General features: G+C 38.7%; 1 protein-coding gene across 2 annotated transcripts in view; it reads right to left on the bottom strand.

Moving 5' to 3' along the window:
- The window catches only part of NLGN1 (neuroligin 1), a 302,240-nt gene that overhangs the window by 199,311 nt on the left and 84,822 nt on the right, over positions 1-18,107 (bottom strand). The window contains exon 2 of one of the 2 annotated variants that reach the window (XM_062582366.1): positions 4,018-4,077. The exons of the other annotated variant lie outside the window; for it this stretch is intronic. Coding sequence (XP_062438350.1) covers positions 4,018-4,077 — 60 coding nt within the window. The remainder of the gene's footprint in view (positions 1-4,017; positions 4,078-18,107) is intronic. 2 annotated transcript variants of the gene reach the window in all.

Raw genomic sequence — 18,107 nt, 5'->3', positions numbered from 1 at the left:
TATGAGAGGGGATTTGCAGGTGGATTCTACATCATTAGCAATTTAAAATTCAAAACTGGACTTCGTTCATTTTCTTTTTTGATTTTAAACATGCTCTGGTTCATTGAATTTTAAACATTCAATGAAGTCCAACAGTCCATATAAAACGGAGCATCAGACTAAATGATCAGCATGATCACACAGTAACAGCCTGCGAACAAACAGCAACATCTGCTGATTGCCCTAATTCTCAGAAAAGATTGAGGTGGAACAGGGAAGAGTAGAAATATCTAGCAATTCAGCAGTTCCAGTGCGGGAGGCACATGCTTTCTGTTCCTTGCTCTGCTGTGGCCATGGTGTCTGCATTCCTCGTACTCAGTGTCCAAACTCCTCATTGCTAAAAGTGGAATAACAACTTTCCCCTAGCTCAGGGGGCTGTTAGGAGACCGAATACGTTACAAACTGAGAGCTGCTCAGATAGCATTGGGGGCTACGTAAGGATCTAACCCTGGCAGATTGATGTGCTAGGTGAGGTGTGTGTGACAGAACGGTGGATGAGAAGAACCTGGCTGAGAACAGCTCTTCATGGATGTGTCCTACCCAGAAATCCAGTTCTGATCCGCGAGCACAGTGGCTGATTAATGATTGGTGTTGCATGTTATTTCAGTCATGCATGTTTAGCATACAGGAACTAAGGGTGCACAAAGAGTCACAAAGAGTCACAACTTTTGCTATATACAAATTAAATGAAGTTAATTATTTAACTTACAAGAATTAGGATTGTAATAAAAATACTAAAAGATTTTAATTTTTAAATTAAACCTGGTTTCTGGACTGTATGCGCATATGGAGAACAGGCAGCTTATCTGTCTGCTGAGCCACTTGAAGTTAAATTTTGCATCTATATTAGATATTGTTTAGCTGTATGTCAGCAAATAGGCAAATGCACTGCTGCTATAAAAAAGGGAAGTCTAATGCTTACTGTTTGCAGGTAGTTCAATTTGAAAAATAGGTAAGCAATTTTCAAGCGTGGACTCCAAAGGGTTACACAAAAATAAGTCTGCCAACAGTCTCAGGGAAATAAAAAAGACATTTATATATTTTCTGACTTTGCGCACATTTTCCAGTCATAGAGTTTGAAAACACCTTCATTTTTTAAACTGCAAATTTGCAGATCATTAGCTGGTAATGTGCACTACTGCCTTTGGGTCTTTTGAAAACAAAAATGAAAAATGATCTCATTAACCCTGGTCTACTGGTTGCAGCACATGCCAGAGATCCATGTTTGATTACTGATTCCAGTTGCTGGGCTGGCAAGGTTTGGACTGCAGTGCTATGGTAGCGACATGGGAAAAGAATTATTGAGCAGCATTTTGAAATGAAATCTTCTAATCAAAGTCTGAGTGACACAATACAGAATACTCTCTAGGCACTTGAGCCAGGTAGCTGCTACGCTTTCTTCAGGCAAAGCATATTATAAGGAACGAATGTGGGAGCTCTGAGCCTCTAAAAAAAAACATACAGAGCATCCTGGGCACTTGGGAATTACTGGACATCTGTTTACATAGCACAGATGCTGCACTTGGCCCTTTCTCACCATATACAGCCCGCTATCCCTAATATATTAGAGATATATTAGCTGCATAATTCATTCAGTTTATATTTGTATCAACTAAAAGCTATCATCCTGCAAAAGTGGGCAGTCAAAAGGTGACAGGTTTGATAGGCAGGTTAGCAGAAATCTTGACAGCTGAGAGGGCTTTCTCCTTTTCCTGTCTCTTTGCCTGCATCTGTACCAAACACACATGACCTGAAGTTTTTGAACTTTTCAATTCTGCCCGTGTAACACAGGCTAGAGCTTCACAGGAGGAGCCCAGGTCAGAAGACGCAGGTTGTCTGATCCTGGTCAGCATACTGGGCTTCTACTAACCCCGCAGACCTTTAAGCAGCCTTCACACTGCCTACAAACATAAAAACTTAAATTTGTCCTGACTCTTCGTGACTCTCAGAAGCAGCAAAGTCTAATTACTGCCTGTGTTCTTCCGCTGGCATGGAGAAGGAGAACAAAACTGTCACCTGTATGCCAGAGAGAATTAATCCCAGGCCTACAAATTGGAGTTTTATTAATGTTGTAAATGCATTTTTTTTCCCTTCTAGTTTCACTGCGGCATCCTTACAGTTCTTTCTCTCTAAAATAACTGTCACCACGGGAGATGCGTTTTTTCTTTTATGACACGGACCCTTGTCCTCCTAGGACGGAGATCACTACTCCCGCCCCCTGCTACGTGCTAAACTGCCTTCTGCTAGCAACCACTCTGCTGAGTTTTAGCAAACTGAGTAGTCGCTCTTAAACGTGTCTAAGCAGCAACTGACTCAACAAATGTTAAGCCATTAGCATCTGTCTTGGCAATTACACAGCAAATTAGGAGAGCCATTAAGGTCTGCTGGATGAATAACCCAGATCTCAAACCATTTCTTAAAAGATATTGTTAAAACAAGTCAGACTTTGTTTTATATTGCCTAATTCACAGGTCTTAGAGAATTCACAAGAATGTCCTTTGCTATATTTTTCTTATGAGCTAATGTTTAAAATGACTTTGCCTCAAAAAGCTAAGCAGATCTGTGATTAACACCATATCTCTACTCATCCCTGAACAGTATGAGAGCTTTCAAAGGAGGTTTTCAAATTGATGTTCTCTCAAATATTGAACCAAGTGGTCAGCTTTCATTAAATGCTTAATTTTCACATTTAACCATCTCCTGATGGTTAAGATTAAAAAGTAAGTATAGAAATTTGTGGGCCTATTTGTAAACTCAATGCTCACATGTTGGTTAACTAGTTAAATGCTCGTATTTGTCTTCCTACATCTTTCATGACAGTACCACAACTTTCAGTTTGACTAAAGCAGATAGTGTACTGTATGACAAAAATTATGAGCCTTACAGTTTACAAGTTAAGCTTTCTCTTAATATCCGCCGAAATGCCCATATATTAACAGAGAAGCAAGTAGCAACTCACACAGTTTTACATAGCAATTTGTTTTACTCGTTGACCATAAAATATATAATCTATGTGTTTAAGATTCAGAATTTTGAAATGTATCAGCCTGAAAGGATGAGACTGCTCAGGAGAAAGAGCATCATGTTATCTTTTCCATTGCTCTGACAAAAAAAAAAAAAAAAAAAAGAAAAAAGAGAGAGAGAAGGAAAAGAAAAAATCCTACATAGCTTATATGATCAATGAACGTTAATCATAAAATAACGTGCATGTCATTTCAAACTTCAGCTTTTACTGGTTAGTAATGGTTTCTAGGGATCAACACAAGCAGATGGGCATCTTTACGTGCCGCTGCTGCAGAAAAGAGACCGGGCCAGATTCATTTGGATGATGCCAGTGTAGCTCCACCGACGCTGAAGGTGCTGCACAGAGTCCCACCACCTAGGCCACGTCCGTTATCACCGGATGGTGCCCAGGGCTGACATTTATTCATATTTGTTCGTGGCAACGTAAGAGGCGAAGGTTTCGTATCTGGGGAAATTCAGTTGCTTAAGAGACACTTTAAGAGGTTTTGTATTTTCCCTTTTATAAAGGCAACAGTTTATACGTCTATCAAACTGAGATCAGTCAGTGGAAAAAAAGAAACATCTTTGTACTTGGTGAAATACATAGGGTTAGAAAACATGCAAAAAGGTGTACAGAGAAACTTTAAAAGAGTGTTAGTTCAAAGAGTATGGACAAAATTCAGTCAAAAGGTGGGATGCAACATATCAAAAGTTCATTTCAAGAAAACAAAAAACTCTCTTTAAATATTGTTACTGTTTTGTATAAAAACGTAGAACTTAACAACATTCTTTCTTTTAAAAAATTAAAAATATATATATATAGATAGGTATAACAACAAGCAAGAAGACAAAACACATCAAAAATGGGAATTAAAAAAAAACTCTTCAAAAGAAGACAAGAAGTCAAAAAAAGAGGGGAGAAAAAAGATTGGCAGGGATCCTTGTCATGCAAATCAGTTTGGCGGCAAAAAATACCTTCATCTTCAGCACCGTCATTATCACCTAAATCATCTGTCTGTTTCTTTGTAAGGGGACCTAGGATTAAGAACGGAGAAAATGGAGGAAAAAAAAGACAATTCAAGAATATACAAGACTGAGGAAAAAAACAGTGAATATTATATTCCCGTGGATGTTTCAAGAAAAACATTTGCAGAGAGGGAAATCATAGTTTATAACCACCCCTTCCCTAGGGGGTATGGCTATTAGAAACATCTAGCACAAGAATCAAAGAGTGCCCAGTGCTTTATTGTATTTAAATGAAGAATCAAAGCTTTGTTTACTAAAAGCATACCCATGATAAACCATATTTATCCACTTAATTTAATTGTATTTTGTTATTAGAAATAGCAGAGACAAAGAGTGCCAAATTCTCTCTTGTGTTTGAGCGATAAGGTGGCTAATCAAGGTCTCAACAGTTGGTTAAAAGAAAGTTTTCCATGAATTGCTAATTCACATTTCTAAGTTCAACCATTTAAGCTCATGCTTTACAAAGATAAGCATACACTTTAGTTTTTTTCTTGGACACACTCATTACATTTATTTTAAATAGAATTGTGGTTTCCCTTAAAACCTTTGACTACCTGCTGAGATACTTGTAAAGAAATATGAAATATGTAAACTAGAAACAAGAGTGAAATCCTAGGCCAACTGAAGGCAATGATTTTGCTATTGATTTCAATGGGACTAGGGTTTCACCCAAAGTACACAAAAGTTGCACTGAGTATGGAATTTCAATTTTAGCTTGGGCAGGACAGACAATATCATAATTCATTATTTCTGTAAATGAATTGCAAGACAAAAATCTTTCATGCCCAGCACCTATATTATTAACAAGCATTATAGGTTCATCATATTTTCCAATGGGAAGAATGCCTGCTCCTTTAGCAAGTAATAAAAATACACACCAGAAGGAAAGTCAAAGGTCATACTGAAAATATTTTTGTCAGATATTTTACACACTTACGCACAAATAAAAGACAGTTGAAACTCAGCATTATCTTTCCCTTTTTTTCAGAGCTTTCTCATTTCCATGACATTCTGTAATTTGCATGCAAAAAAGCAATCAGTACAAACACAGGACTAAGAAAAAAAAAAAAAAAAAAGGCCAGCCAAGCATAGAGTAGAAAACAAGAACCTTCTCATGCATAAAATAACAATAGACAAACAACAACAACAAAAAGAGATGAACGGTATGTGTTGATATTTGCAGTAGATGTAGGCAAAGGCATGCATTAACTCTAAAGCACAATGAAGGAGTATTAAAACATTTGTATTTTAAAAGCTCTAGCTAATTCTGTTATTTTACAAGATATTAGTCATTCAACATCAAATGTAGAGTTTCTAAGCAGAATACTATGTATTTGGTGCATTAAAAAAAAAAATCAGAAGATGTTTGTACCAGGTACATGGATTTGAGAAACACAAATAACCCAGGCGGTATTGTGAGATTTTAACTGTAAATTTAGGAAGTGAACCATATTATTGAAAGCCACAGCTGAACACCTTAATTACTACATCAGTCAGGAGTGTAGTTTTAAACTCATTGTAAGTGCATAAAACTAGAATTACACATGAGAAATTAAACAAGAGTATTTTACAGTCACCACTGCAAACAATTGTTCTGTTTAGTACAGAACCTTGGTGGATGCAGTAACTTTTCCTAAAGGGAACGCTGAATGCAATCGTTACAATATACGATAGCTGGCTAACGTGATCCTATCTGAATGCACATATTCAAATGACTTGCTGCCCATCATTCTCACACCATAGCAACTTTACTTCTGAAAAAGAATACGTATAGCTAGAAAAGTAAAAGATGCATGCATAGTAATAACAATAATTTCATGGTGAATTTTCATCATAGTGTACAGGAAGAGAGCAATGTTAATATTCTACCATAGATAGCCAGACACAGCCAAAGCTATATATTTATTTATATATTCATTTTAATGGACTCTTGATTTTTTTTTTTTTTTAATCTCCAGAAGAGAACAAAGTAGCATCTGCAAAGGCAAATGGCATACACTTCTCTAAAGCAGCACAGAGGGACAATTTCTTTTCTAGCATAGAACCAAGAAAATTAACGCTACGTATATTTTTCTAACAGACGGCCCGTGTGCCGTGTTTCACCTAAGTCATAGTTCCAGATCTCAACAACAGTCATAGAGTGCATCAAACATCTCAGCACAAATGGTTGATTCCATACCATACATAATTTACACTATGGTGAAGCATTACTGGAGGCAGCGCTTTAAAATAACCTGGGTAATTTTAGTATTTACATCCTTGTGGGTTTCTCTGAAATTCAGGGATTGAACCATCTTCCCTATAATCACGCAGCAATATACATTATACACTGATACCTTTTGGCAAAGGGATATCCGAACTATTTGCAAGCTGTCATAGATGAAGCATACTTTCTCACACAGCTGTGCATCTGCTTTGCAGTAAGGGGGCCGCACTTGCCAGATGCCCTAAGCAGGAGGACTCATCCCTGATGGAGCTCCACAGCAGTCCCACCAGGCACCGTGCTAAGTGAGACGTCAGTTGTGCCGTGAGTTTACTCCAACCTGCAAATATGATGGACCACGTTCCTTAAGTTTCAGCAACAGCTGAAATACCATAAACCAAATGCCTTAGGCCAATTTTTTAGCCCTGAATAACTGCTTCTTGGATTTACAGTGACTTACAAGGTCTAGAAACCAGAACACAGCTCAGTCCTCAAACCCAAGGTGCAAAACTACTTACTTACTAGCTATACCTTTCCTATACATACAGGTATGCTGTGAAACTTAATTTGTATTTGTAAATTCCTCTGCAATCCCTGGAAGAAACATTAGCTCAAGAATTACTGTGCTCGTGGCTGTCAAACAGCATCCGGAGCAGTATAACCTTAAGGTCTCAAAGCAGCGGCAGGGCTGTGAGTTTGGCTGTGCTGCACGCTTCATGTCCAGCCGCTGAAGAAGTTCTCCAAAATCATGGAAGTGGTATTAGAGCAGCTCTGCATTAGGCAGCTGAAACCCTGTTTCAGCAATAAATCTCATTCTAAACCAGTAAGAAATGGGTTTTGCTTCTGATTCTCCAGATAATAGACTTAATTGACTAAATATTATTGCTGTGTTTGCAGGATCATAAAGAAAGATTGAAGTCTTGAACCTTTACACAGGAATAAACATGCCGAAATCACTACCGAGTTAATAGAATAAAATTTTATGGAACTATCCAACAAAATGTAACATCGGTAACCTTCCTAAGTAAAAATAAATCAGGACTGGAATTGTGTAGCAGTTATAATTCTTGGTTATTTTCTGCAAGTTTGAACTAATATTCTACAAAATGTTTATGATTTTGGTAGATTAAATGTTTCCTTCAAATAGAATTACTTCTTTAGTCCTATCAGCTTATTCACTAGTCACTTGATTCTTTAGGGTTTTTCCCTAATTTTAAGATTCTTTTCAGGTACCTAATTTTGAAAATTCTGATCCTAAGACACAATGGACTAGAAAAAAAAAGGAGGGTATATATTTTTCAGAATTATGACTACCAAAAAGGTGTCTTTTGCCCACAGTTACTTTCCACTGTTGTTTCACTGTAGCTTCTCTTCACACTTGGTGAAGGTTCACTCTTTCCTTTTATTCTTTGACCATTACACCTACAAAAACAGGCACCCATTACAAAAAGATTGTTTTATCATCTTTAAGATACTAGCCTTCAAATAGATACATTGCTTTATTGTGCTAGCTTAAATTTTAGCTAAAGTTTATACAATAAATAATTATTGAATATCAGCAGAGTAAGCAAGCACCATAATGTTAAAAAAGAAAAAAGGGGGAGAGGGGACTGAAGCCTCTAAAATGCTGATGCAAAGGTGGTTTACTTTATCAAGAGGCTCTGCAAGGTTTAATCTCCCATCATTGCTACATGCCTATAACTCTCATTAATGCTAATGGGAAAGTAGACCCCTATGTCAGCTGGAAAAGAAGGAAAAGCGATTACTGCATTTTACGGCTCCTAAACGCAATGAACAGCCTTACTATAAAACCTAGGGGAAAGCTGTGTGCCGGAGGAACTCCTTATGAACACTTTACCCATTTAATTTGAAAACAGTTTTCACATTATTGAAAGTATTATTCAAATACTTACTCTGTTTGTACAGCAATTGATGCTAAGGAGGTAACAAAATGCATTTTTAACATCTCCATAACTGACCCCTTTATGCTTGTAGGTGGCTTTCCGAGCTCAAGAGGAGAGAAGTATCACACTTCTCGTTCAGCTAGCTGAAGAGTAATTATGTGCTCTGAAATAATTAAAGTCTAGCCATATTAATACTGTTTTTTATCTTTCTCTTTGATGCTGGACTAATGTACTTTAGCTCCCAAATACATTAAAGCCGATTATAAATTCTCTCTTTGTGGTCTCGATTCGGCAGAAATTATCTGTGACCTTTCGTAGCACGTGTGCGGGAGGCATGGAAGCTGTGGATGCCTTCAGCTTTTCGGTCTGGGAAACCTGTTCATCATTGAAAAAAAGTCATACTGCAAGTTGACATCAGTGCAAATCCTCTAAATTTAATAAATGTGTGCTTATGTTTTCATTTATTGTTTTGGCCAAAATGTTCTCCTTTGGTAATGAAAAAAAGTGGGAAAGAAAAAGGACCTCTTACATCAGGTTAGGTAGACCCCATGGATCAAATAATTTAAAACAAATCGCCATACTAATAGTCATTCTTTGAGTTAAGTCATCTGTTCCGTAAAGGGAAAGAGGTGATTTTAAGGTAAAATACTGCAATAATACAGGTATTGGGATAATTCACTAAATTGGTTGCAATGCTATGGAATCTGTTGGTGCACATGTTAAATACAATTACATATTTACCTTTAAACCTAGCTAAACCTCCACGCATCCATTGCTATTTCTTCTTTATTAGTTCAATTTTTGACTGAGCATTAAAGCAAAATTACCTTTTTAGGCACTACCTTTTGAGGTTCAGATACAAAATAACCAATCCCTTGTTATTTTAATGATCATTTCTATGCAAAATAGACTCTCTAGTTAGAAAAATCTGTGCCGAATTATCAATCTAGCAGATGTCAGCTGAGGCACAATAACATGTTTTACCCATTCCATGTCTTTAATTAAAATAAAAAAAGTAATGATGAGTTATAATTAACAATCTTCAGACCTCAGCACTGTCAGTGGAGAGAATTCTAAAATCAAAAACTTACATGTTGAAATTAAAATGTAACTGTGTAACAGTTTCTCTTATAAATGTAATGACAAATTAGAAAGATACAGCACAATAGTCATCTGATGAATAATTTTATAAAATCATCCTCTTCCATTTAAAAATTAGAAAGTTGTCAGAAAGAAAGGAGCTAGAACTCCTTATGGCGGAGAGACGCAGAAGGTACGAACGGCAGCTAGGTCTTAAGCTCAGAAAAATACCTCTATAATCGTACTTTGTTGCTATAGACAAAACCATCTACTTCATGTTTTTCTTTATTTATATTTTTCCCTTCCTGGCTTGCTTTCAGCACGTGCCTGGGTCTTTCCTTGTTACTTCTGCCCTGTAACGTCGCTCGAGCTGCGCGGGACTCCCGGCTGCGTCGGCGAGCGAGCGGCGGGCGCAACGGGGCCCCGCTACGGAGCTGCCGGCTTCCTTGGCAGATTTGCACGCGCGACCGCGCTGGCGCCGGAGGAGCCGCTCCGACGCTCCGGCACCGGCTCCCGCCGCGTCTCTTCCCTTGCTCCCGCCGGAGCTGGTCCTGAACCTCCTCCTCACCCCGGCTTGATCTCGATTCCTCGCAAACCCAAGGGAACTTCCTCACTAAACGCCAGATTTATAGGATTTAAACGAGATCCAAACCAGAGCGTGGCTAGGGCTTCCCTCCTCCGCCCCCTGCGGCGTCACGTGGCGTGCCGGCGGCTGGACCGGGCACGCGGCGAAGCAGGCGGGACGCGGACCGAGCGCAGGGCGTCCCGGCGCTAAATCGACGGGCTAAATCTCCCGCTACGATAAAGACGGATCCGCGGACGTTAACAGACCTGCTCCTGCTTGCACCTCGGCCAGGAGGCCAGCCCAGGTGTCAAGGTTAAGCGGGACTGAGTGTGCCGAACTTCTGTCTGGCAGAACTTCCCACAGCTATTCAGTGGATAAATCTAATCGATAAATAAGATTTCACTCTCTTGAACGTATTATCGGGGAGTTATGATCAAATTATTTTTTTCTCTTTATAAATGCATCACCTTGTAGTTTATTTACGTACATAAAAACAAAATGCTAAATTCATGTTCTGCAATTCTCACATTCAAAATGCTTCCTATTTTTGAAGGAAAATATGGACTCTTTTTAGGCTACATGCCTAAAAAGTGATTGTATTTAGCTCGTGCACCAGAACTGCGGACTTGTACTTTAAAGGTCCAAACTTCAAATTCCAAAGGGAAGATTTGTGACTGATATCTATCTATCAACACGAATCTGCACTTTCTTTCCAAAGGTCTCTACACGGCCGCTGTAATAGCAATGCAAGTTCAGATGCAGCAAGCGAAGGATGCTTATACAGCATAACAGTATACAAAGAGACACTAACAACTGATAAAACCACCATCAATTTAGGTAAAACTGGTAAAGTTTGGGCTCTTTGCTGCTGTTTTTGCGTTGTTTTTTGCATTTTTTTTTCAGATGCAAGTAGGAAGCTCATCAACAACAGTACGTTGGGAGAATGCATTCTCCACTACTACTTGCCTCAAATACCAAAATATGATTAAAACCATACTTAAAAAACTAGCCTTATTTTATTTTTTATTTCATTATCTCCTCCTGTTCTCAGACATGAAAGGGAAGAGATTTAGCCCGAATCAATGATTTGTCGAATAAACGTAACCTCCGTTACGTTTCCATCTCCGGGAGGGAGTAAGCAGTCCGGAACAGCCTTGTCGGGCTAGGATAACTGCGGGATCCTTGCACAGGCGATACATTTGCTAGGGACAAGTGTTGTCAGTCTTCCCTCTGCTGCAAAAGCCTTATCCCCGACTAATTCTATTAACTGCAGAGGCTGTGGTTGCAACAGCTATATAGTTTGTTTATGGCACAGCTGAGCGTACAGTGCAGCTCTCCTGAGACCCAGTTTCATATCCTAAATAGAGAAAAATGCTCTTCATGTAACCATGTAATTGAACACCGCAGAGAAAATCAAGTTAATTGTGCATAATATTTTCACATAGAATTCAGAACGAAATAAGTTCTCCTGCCCTTTCCCCAACGTGCTTCATGTCATCCGGCCTCAAGCCAAGTGCTTTTGAGCTCTATATAACGCATTGTACCACTGTTACCTGTGCAGTATTTAGAAATCCAGTTTCTCTTATGAGTTCATAAAAAAATATGCAAACTGAAAGGTTTGTCTTCAGCAGTGGAGAGAATTTCCCAGTAATCTAATGATGACTCTGGTACTTAAGACACGAAGTTTCCTTGTTCTTGCTCTCCTACCCAGTTTTGTCTCAGGTGAGCTCAAGGCAGTGCTGAAACTTCGAAATCTGATACTCTACTTCTCTTCTATCTACTTGCATATGCTAAAACATTTCTGAACATCCAACAAATTTCTTCCAGGAATGTAAATGTGGATGCTTTTCTTTCTGTTATATATTGCTATAGATACAGGTAGAATCTCAAATCTTCCTGTCTCATTTTAACGCAGATATGTTTTTCCTACAGATTTGAAGCTTTGAGCATTACTGAAATATAAACTGAAATGCATAAAAATAATTAAAAAATACCAATATGCATAACCTAGTGTTCATAACTACAGTCTTTCAATTTTTTCTGGATCTTAAAAAAAGTAAAGATACTTCAACTCAAATGTTTCTTCACTATCCAAAGCTTTCAAGGCTTCCTTAAAAGATGCTTTAACTGCTGACCAGTTTTTAGAAACTTCCTTATATCTGCTCTCATGACCACACCCTTCGACACAATCAAAGTGCACAGCTCTGAGAACCAGTGATGGGAGAACTGAAGGGCGAGCACTTATTTAAGAAGCTGTAAAAAGAAAAGTGCTATTTTCCTTGCCTCACATATTTTCTTATATTTACTTACTGTATTTTCAGAAGAGCTTAATTTTAGGCAGGAAAACTCAAAATACCTCTGCAAGGGAGCAGTCACCAAACAAGAACAATACAACCAGCACTTGAAGACTAGCAGGATCAAATACTCGTCATAAAAAAAATTATTTTCATTTGACATGTTTTCATTAGCAGCATAGCTCTTGTTTTGAAACTACAGTTGACTTGTTCTGCATGCAATGTTAAGGATTCCCAAACGGATAGATGAAGTCCTTACACCGAACGAAGCAGGAAAGGCAATCAGCACATCACTTCTACTACAGCAGAAGTCGCAGACAAGAGGTGATACCTGGGACCGTATATTTACACGTTAACCTATGGCAGGCTCCGATATAAGCACAGAAGGCTCGAAACTCTCGCAGTAGTTTGAAACTTTCCCTTCCGGCTCTCTATTTAATAATTGATTATCTTACGACAAAAGTTGGTAAACAGGAAATGATCAATAAAAAAAAAAATACATTTACAAAATGTCAAGCCTGAGTCCACAATATATTACTTAGAAAGGCATAGCAAATTTAAGAGCAAAATGTCAGAGCAGCCCTTGCTTCCGCTTTCACAGAAGTCATCAAAGTGACAGTTGACAGTTTAGGGATAATATAACATTTCTAATTCTTTATCTGCTGCCAATGACAATATGCTCCAGAGGAAAGCGGCACAATGCACACCAGATAAAAGCACACGGCTTCTCAGCATTTGACAACAGCTATTCTCACTTCAATTTTTTTTCTTTTTTTTTCCTCCCCCCCCCCCCCCCAAGTCTACTTATGATCATAGTAGTGACACAGTTCCAGGATTTTTATAATGAGATATCTTGCTTTTCTTAAGGCCAATCCTAACTGGCTAAAATATACTTTAATATCCTAATACAAACAGTGCAAACAAGCTGGCCTACGGTTTCATTCATAGGTCCCTCTGATAATAAAACCGGTAATTAAGTAAGGCATTTCATAACAGCTACACATACCACAACATTAAGTTAGGGACTTGATCGCTTAATATCTTTAGCAATAATTTATGGCCTATGTCCCTGATACATCTAGAATATTTCCTGTTTTGAGAGTAAACAAATCTACAGAGGTGTTTCTGAAAATAAGGAAGAAAACAGTCCTTGTGACCCTTTCTCAAGACAAAGTTAGAGGAAGAATACTCCTGACAAGCCAAGCTCCATCTCGGGGAGCAGAGAAAACACCTAGAGCAAGCAGGGCAAACTCCTGGCAACAGAAAGATATTTAGACCGTCAAAGCACCAAAAGGCAGGGAAAGCGGGAGCCGGCGCCCGGGGGCAGCGGAGGGGGCTGCCGACGCTCACGGCCCCACCAGCCCAGCAGGCTCGGTCTGCCCCTCACCGCGGGATCAGCGCGGGAGAACGGCCGATACGGCCGCAGAGGTCGCAGAGCAGGAACGCAAAATTTTCAAGTCACAGTTTTCTTTTAAAAAAATATCGGTTCGGTAGCACTGTGGAATCAATGAAGCTTTGGTAAAATTAGATGAATTCATTTTGGCTCTTCAGGCATGGGATTATTAACTAAGATGCAATCGTATAGTAAGTATTTAATTTCCATAACGGGAACAACCTCATTAACCTCAGTGGATTCTTACTTTTACCTTCTGCCTTCAGATATAGATGTAACCATGAGGGTATATGCTAAATGTATATTATTTTGTGATTTATATGCAGCAGAAAGTTTTAGAAATATATATGGTCATAGATGACTTCTACTTTCTTTGCTAAATTGAGAGTTGTAATTCTCTTTCTTCTAGGATTTTCTGTGCATAATTTGGATGTATAGGACAAAGACTGGATGCAGAAAAAGTACTTGGAAAGCAAAAGAATAGGATCCTATTACTCATAGTAACTCCCTAAAATAGATAATAAAATGTGGTTTATTTTTCTTTTATTGGTGAAACTAAGTTTCCTGGAAAACATGCTGGTCATCTTTACAAAACATTTTTATAGATTAGTGCTATTCTTTTATCACTGTTGTTAAGTGATCTTACACTTTTTTTTTGAAATAATGTTTATAGATGTAATCAGACTCCCATACAGAGAAAGCTCAGAACTCCCAAAAATACTAACCTATGTTGCAGTTACATAAATCACCCTTTGCACTGTCACAATTAACGTGCCATTCCCTGGGCCAACATCTTGCTCTGGTACCACTGATGAAAGTAAGTACTTAATTCCGTAACGTGATAGAGTCAGACTGCACTAGCACTTCATTTCTGATCTAAGCTCCACAGTGGGATATCTAATGAAAGAGCTAGAAGTTTGCAAACTATCTGCTTAAAGCCAGAAAGACACCTAAATGTGGGTGCCCACATGCGAGCTAGGTGTCTAAAACCCCTCCGTGCACAAGCACCACGCAGGCAATACGGTCGGCGTCAGCATCAGAGCGCTCTGTCCTAGCCCAGCGCAGACCCTGAACGGTAGGGACTACATCTCACACGGTCGGGGCAGCTCAGAGAGCAGGCTCGCGTGCAGGCAGCCCCCGGCTCGCTCCTGCGTCTAGGTGCCTTAATCTGGAGCGGAATACCACCGCACAGGGCAATCAGAGACAGGAGGAAAAAAAATGCACATCCCTAACATGAAACCCAGTAAGATTTTCAATTTCGTTTCTCGACACAATCATATCTTCAAGCTTGTTCTTGTTTTTCCCCAAACAGCTTCTCTCTTCTCTTGTAATCATCATCTTAGAACAAACAACTCGCTCTCTTGCTTTAGCAATACACTGCATATTGTGTCTGCTTGGCAGGTTAGTCTCAGCTTAACTGCTTCAAAACTCAACCGGTTGCATCTTTTTTAACCATAAATCAGGAGTACAAATATCGAATGCAATAAAGACCTTCTTGCAGTTCTACCTTTTTTGTAGAATATAAAGTCTTCTTGGGCCTCGTTTATGTTTCCAGATATGCATTTAGCAACTACCAGCCTGTAAGTTACTTCAGGACCGCAGGAAAACTGAAACAAAATGTTTTCTCTTCTGGTAAGTCGACCTGAAAGCCTACCTGCAAACTGACAGGCAGGTGATGTGATGAATACAAGGACCTCCAAATAATTGTGCAGATAATAAGAATATGGGAATAAATAGGGTGCTTATCTGATTTTTAAAACTAGCAAATTTGTTGTTGATTTCTGCATTGAATCCGTTTCATGCAGACAGGAAGAACTGGGTTTATAAACTCTCATTAAAGGGAACGCATTATATAGCATTATGTCTATATAATAAGTCAAATATACTATTGTCTTGAATATTAGTGCACGTGTTATTGAAAGCACAGATGGGGGATTCAAATACGTACTTGTCGTATGCAAAATTCACTGAACCTTTAAAATCTTCCAACTAGTTTCATCTGTCATATCTGTTATGTCAAATAATAAACTGCAGAGTCTATTTTGGGTCTCAAGCTTGAGTTACAGGCTCCTAAGATCTTCTCCCCAAAATCAACAAAAAACAGTGAAGTTCTGACATTCCTTTTTCATTACTGTGACCAATGAATACAGAAAACGTCTAGAAACCCTTAGGTAGCAACAGGTTCCATTTACAGTTCTGTTATTACAACCACTTGCTCAGGCTAAAAAATTATTAGATACCTCGTTGCTAAAATTTCTCACTTGAAAAAAAGTTCCAATCTCCTTTAGCTAAAAATTTACTTCAATGTTTCATCTTAACTTGGAATTTCAATTTTCTTAAAAAGAAAATTATATATTTATCAGTCCACAGCTGTCTGGAAAGTACATATTTGATATGCATACAGTACTAATTTGGAAAATGAATATCATTTACTTGATGAGTCACAACGTCTGTCTGTAAGTATATATCTAAGTTCATTAGTAGGGACTAGTCCTGCAAGCTGAGTTTCACGGAAATCATGCTTAAAGCACACGAACAGCTCCCCTGGAGAACCGGTGCCAAAGCTCACAGCTCCCGTCTTCCTCACTCCTCTTCCTCACTACTTTCATGCTTTTGGCAGATGGAGTCCAGAAGCGAGATACAGAGTCAAGAGTGCAAATATTGAATGAAATAGAGCCTTTCTCACAGTTTTACCTATTTTGCAGACTACAACCCCGTGGCATGCGCACTGACAGCCTCCTCCTCCGGAGGAAATGGCATCTCCATTAAAGCCAGACACCTCGGCACGGGCTCAACCACCAGCTGTGGGAATGGCTCTGGCGCCTGCAGATACTGGTGGTTATCAACAGTCTTTGGGCTTCCTCGATTCCAGTGTGAGCGAAGGAGGACATTCTGCACGAAGACATCCTCCAGCTAAAGTAATTTTCCCTAACAAAGCTCTTTGAATAATTAACACAGCGCGTTGCCAGAACCACAACATTTCAAGCTCAAATCTGCAAACATATCAGTTGATAACGTTTATTTAAGCTAATCAAATGAACTCTCATTAGGTGACTAACAGAGAATAGGAAAAGAAGTTGAGGCTGTAATTAAAGGCAAATCTCAGCTCCTAAAAACGCACTAGACAGAACAGTGACGCCACACTAAGCCATAATGATCACAAACTTGTTTCTTATTTGCCAATATAACATGCTGAAAAGTTGAAAATAAAGAGAAAATGCATACGCCAACTGCAAGCGGCTTTTGAACCCACTGACTTTTACCATTTTCTTTAATTTATAAAGAAAAGCAAAACTTTTCAAAATAGTACAATTATCATTGCTCAGAGAAATGGCTCCTTTGAGCCCTTCTCATAGAAAGTAAGGTAACGAAACAAAAATCACTTCATGCGCCTAAGCACGAGAGATGTGGTCAAAACTGGAAATCAAGGCGATGGCAATAATCTGGAAAAGCATTTGAGCACTTGAGTAGCTTCAAATCCATGAGTAGCTCCTTTGAGTAGCTCTGGATTCATCCCACTATAGTGAATGGGATCTTCAAAAGATATTTATTCCGAGGGAATTCAGAGGAGGCTCGGAGTGTGCTTCGAGGAGGAGGAGATTTTCTGCAGATAGCTGCTGGCTGATTGTTTTTAATTATTAACTTAACAACGCTGATGCCTTTCAATTAGATTGCTAACTATATGTTATGGTGCCTAAAGCTTTATGTAGAATTTTCTGAAACATAAATGTAATTAATGCTGTAAGAATTACTCACATCTCAGCCGTGCCATTTTTACCTGAATATTTTGCAGGACCAGGGGAAGTGTGCAGCAGCAGAATGCCAGATAACGAAGAAAAAAACATCCACAACAGCTAGTTTAACTTCAGGACATCCTAACAGACATAAATTAGCATGTTGCAAGTTTTATAAAATCATTCATCCTTCCGTTTTTCAGCGGTGTGATACTATAGTAAGCTCTTTCAATATGTAAATGTGAGAATAAAATCACCATCATAATTAACACATTAAAAATGCCTACATCTAGCAGTAAGTAAATTAGTCAAAGGCTTAATTAGTATCTGTGAAAGGGAAACTTGTTACTTCAGCAAAATCTGAAATCTGTTCTCTTTTTTTAAAAGGTAAAAACCACACTAAGGTGACTCTCAGAAACATGCCGCAGATTCTGCTTCCTTACTTGCTAATAGTAATGACTCATGTCATCAAGGAGAACTGCAGAATTTTCAGTGAAGGTTTATGTTTTGTCTGATGATCGCATCTGAAAACGCGTGAGGCAGCCAGCTACTGTGTCAAAACCTCAACACTATATGACGGCACCTACAGTACAGATTTTATTTTAAACTGTAGAGCCATTTTAGTAAACCGTGACTCCCTGGTTATGCGAAACGCCTCCAAATGACTGAATGCAAATACAGCATTTTCTAAAAAAGCAAATAAAGCCAGAAAGCGAGGACAAGACCCATTAAAAAAAAAAAAAAAAAAAAGTTGCAGTTACACTCTACTTTACAAGCCTAAGGGGAATGTAAGCGGTTTACAAGCCTTGGTAGCCTTTTCAAAAGGGATGAGTTGCTGTTTCACCATCTTTCCTGAAACACGCACA

This window comes from Rhea pennata, chromosome 9, assembly GCF_028389875.1.
Source record: "Rhea pennata isolate bPtePen1 chromosome 9, bPtePen1.pri, whole genome shotgun sequence".
Classification (NCBI taxonomy): Eukaryota; Metazoa; Chordata; class Aves; order Rheiformes; family Rheidae; genus Rhea; species Rhea pennata.
The sequence above is the reverse complement of the archived record's forward strand: the minus strand, read 5'-3'. Positions and strand labels throughout refer to the sequence as shown.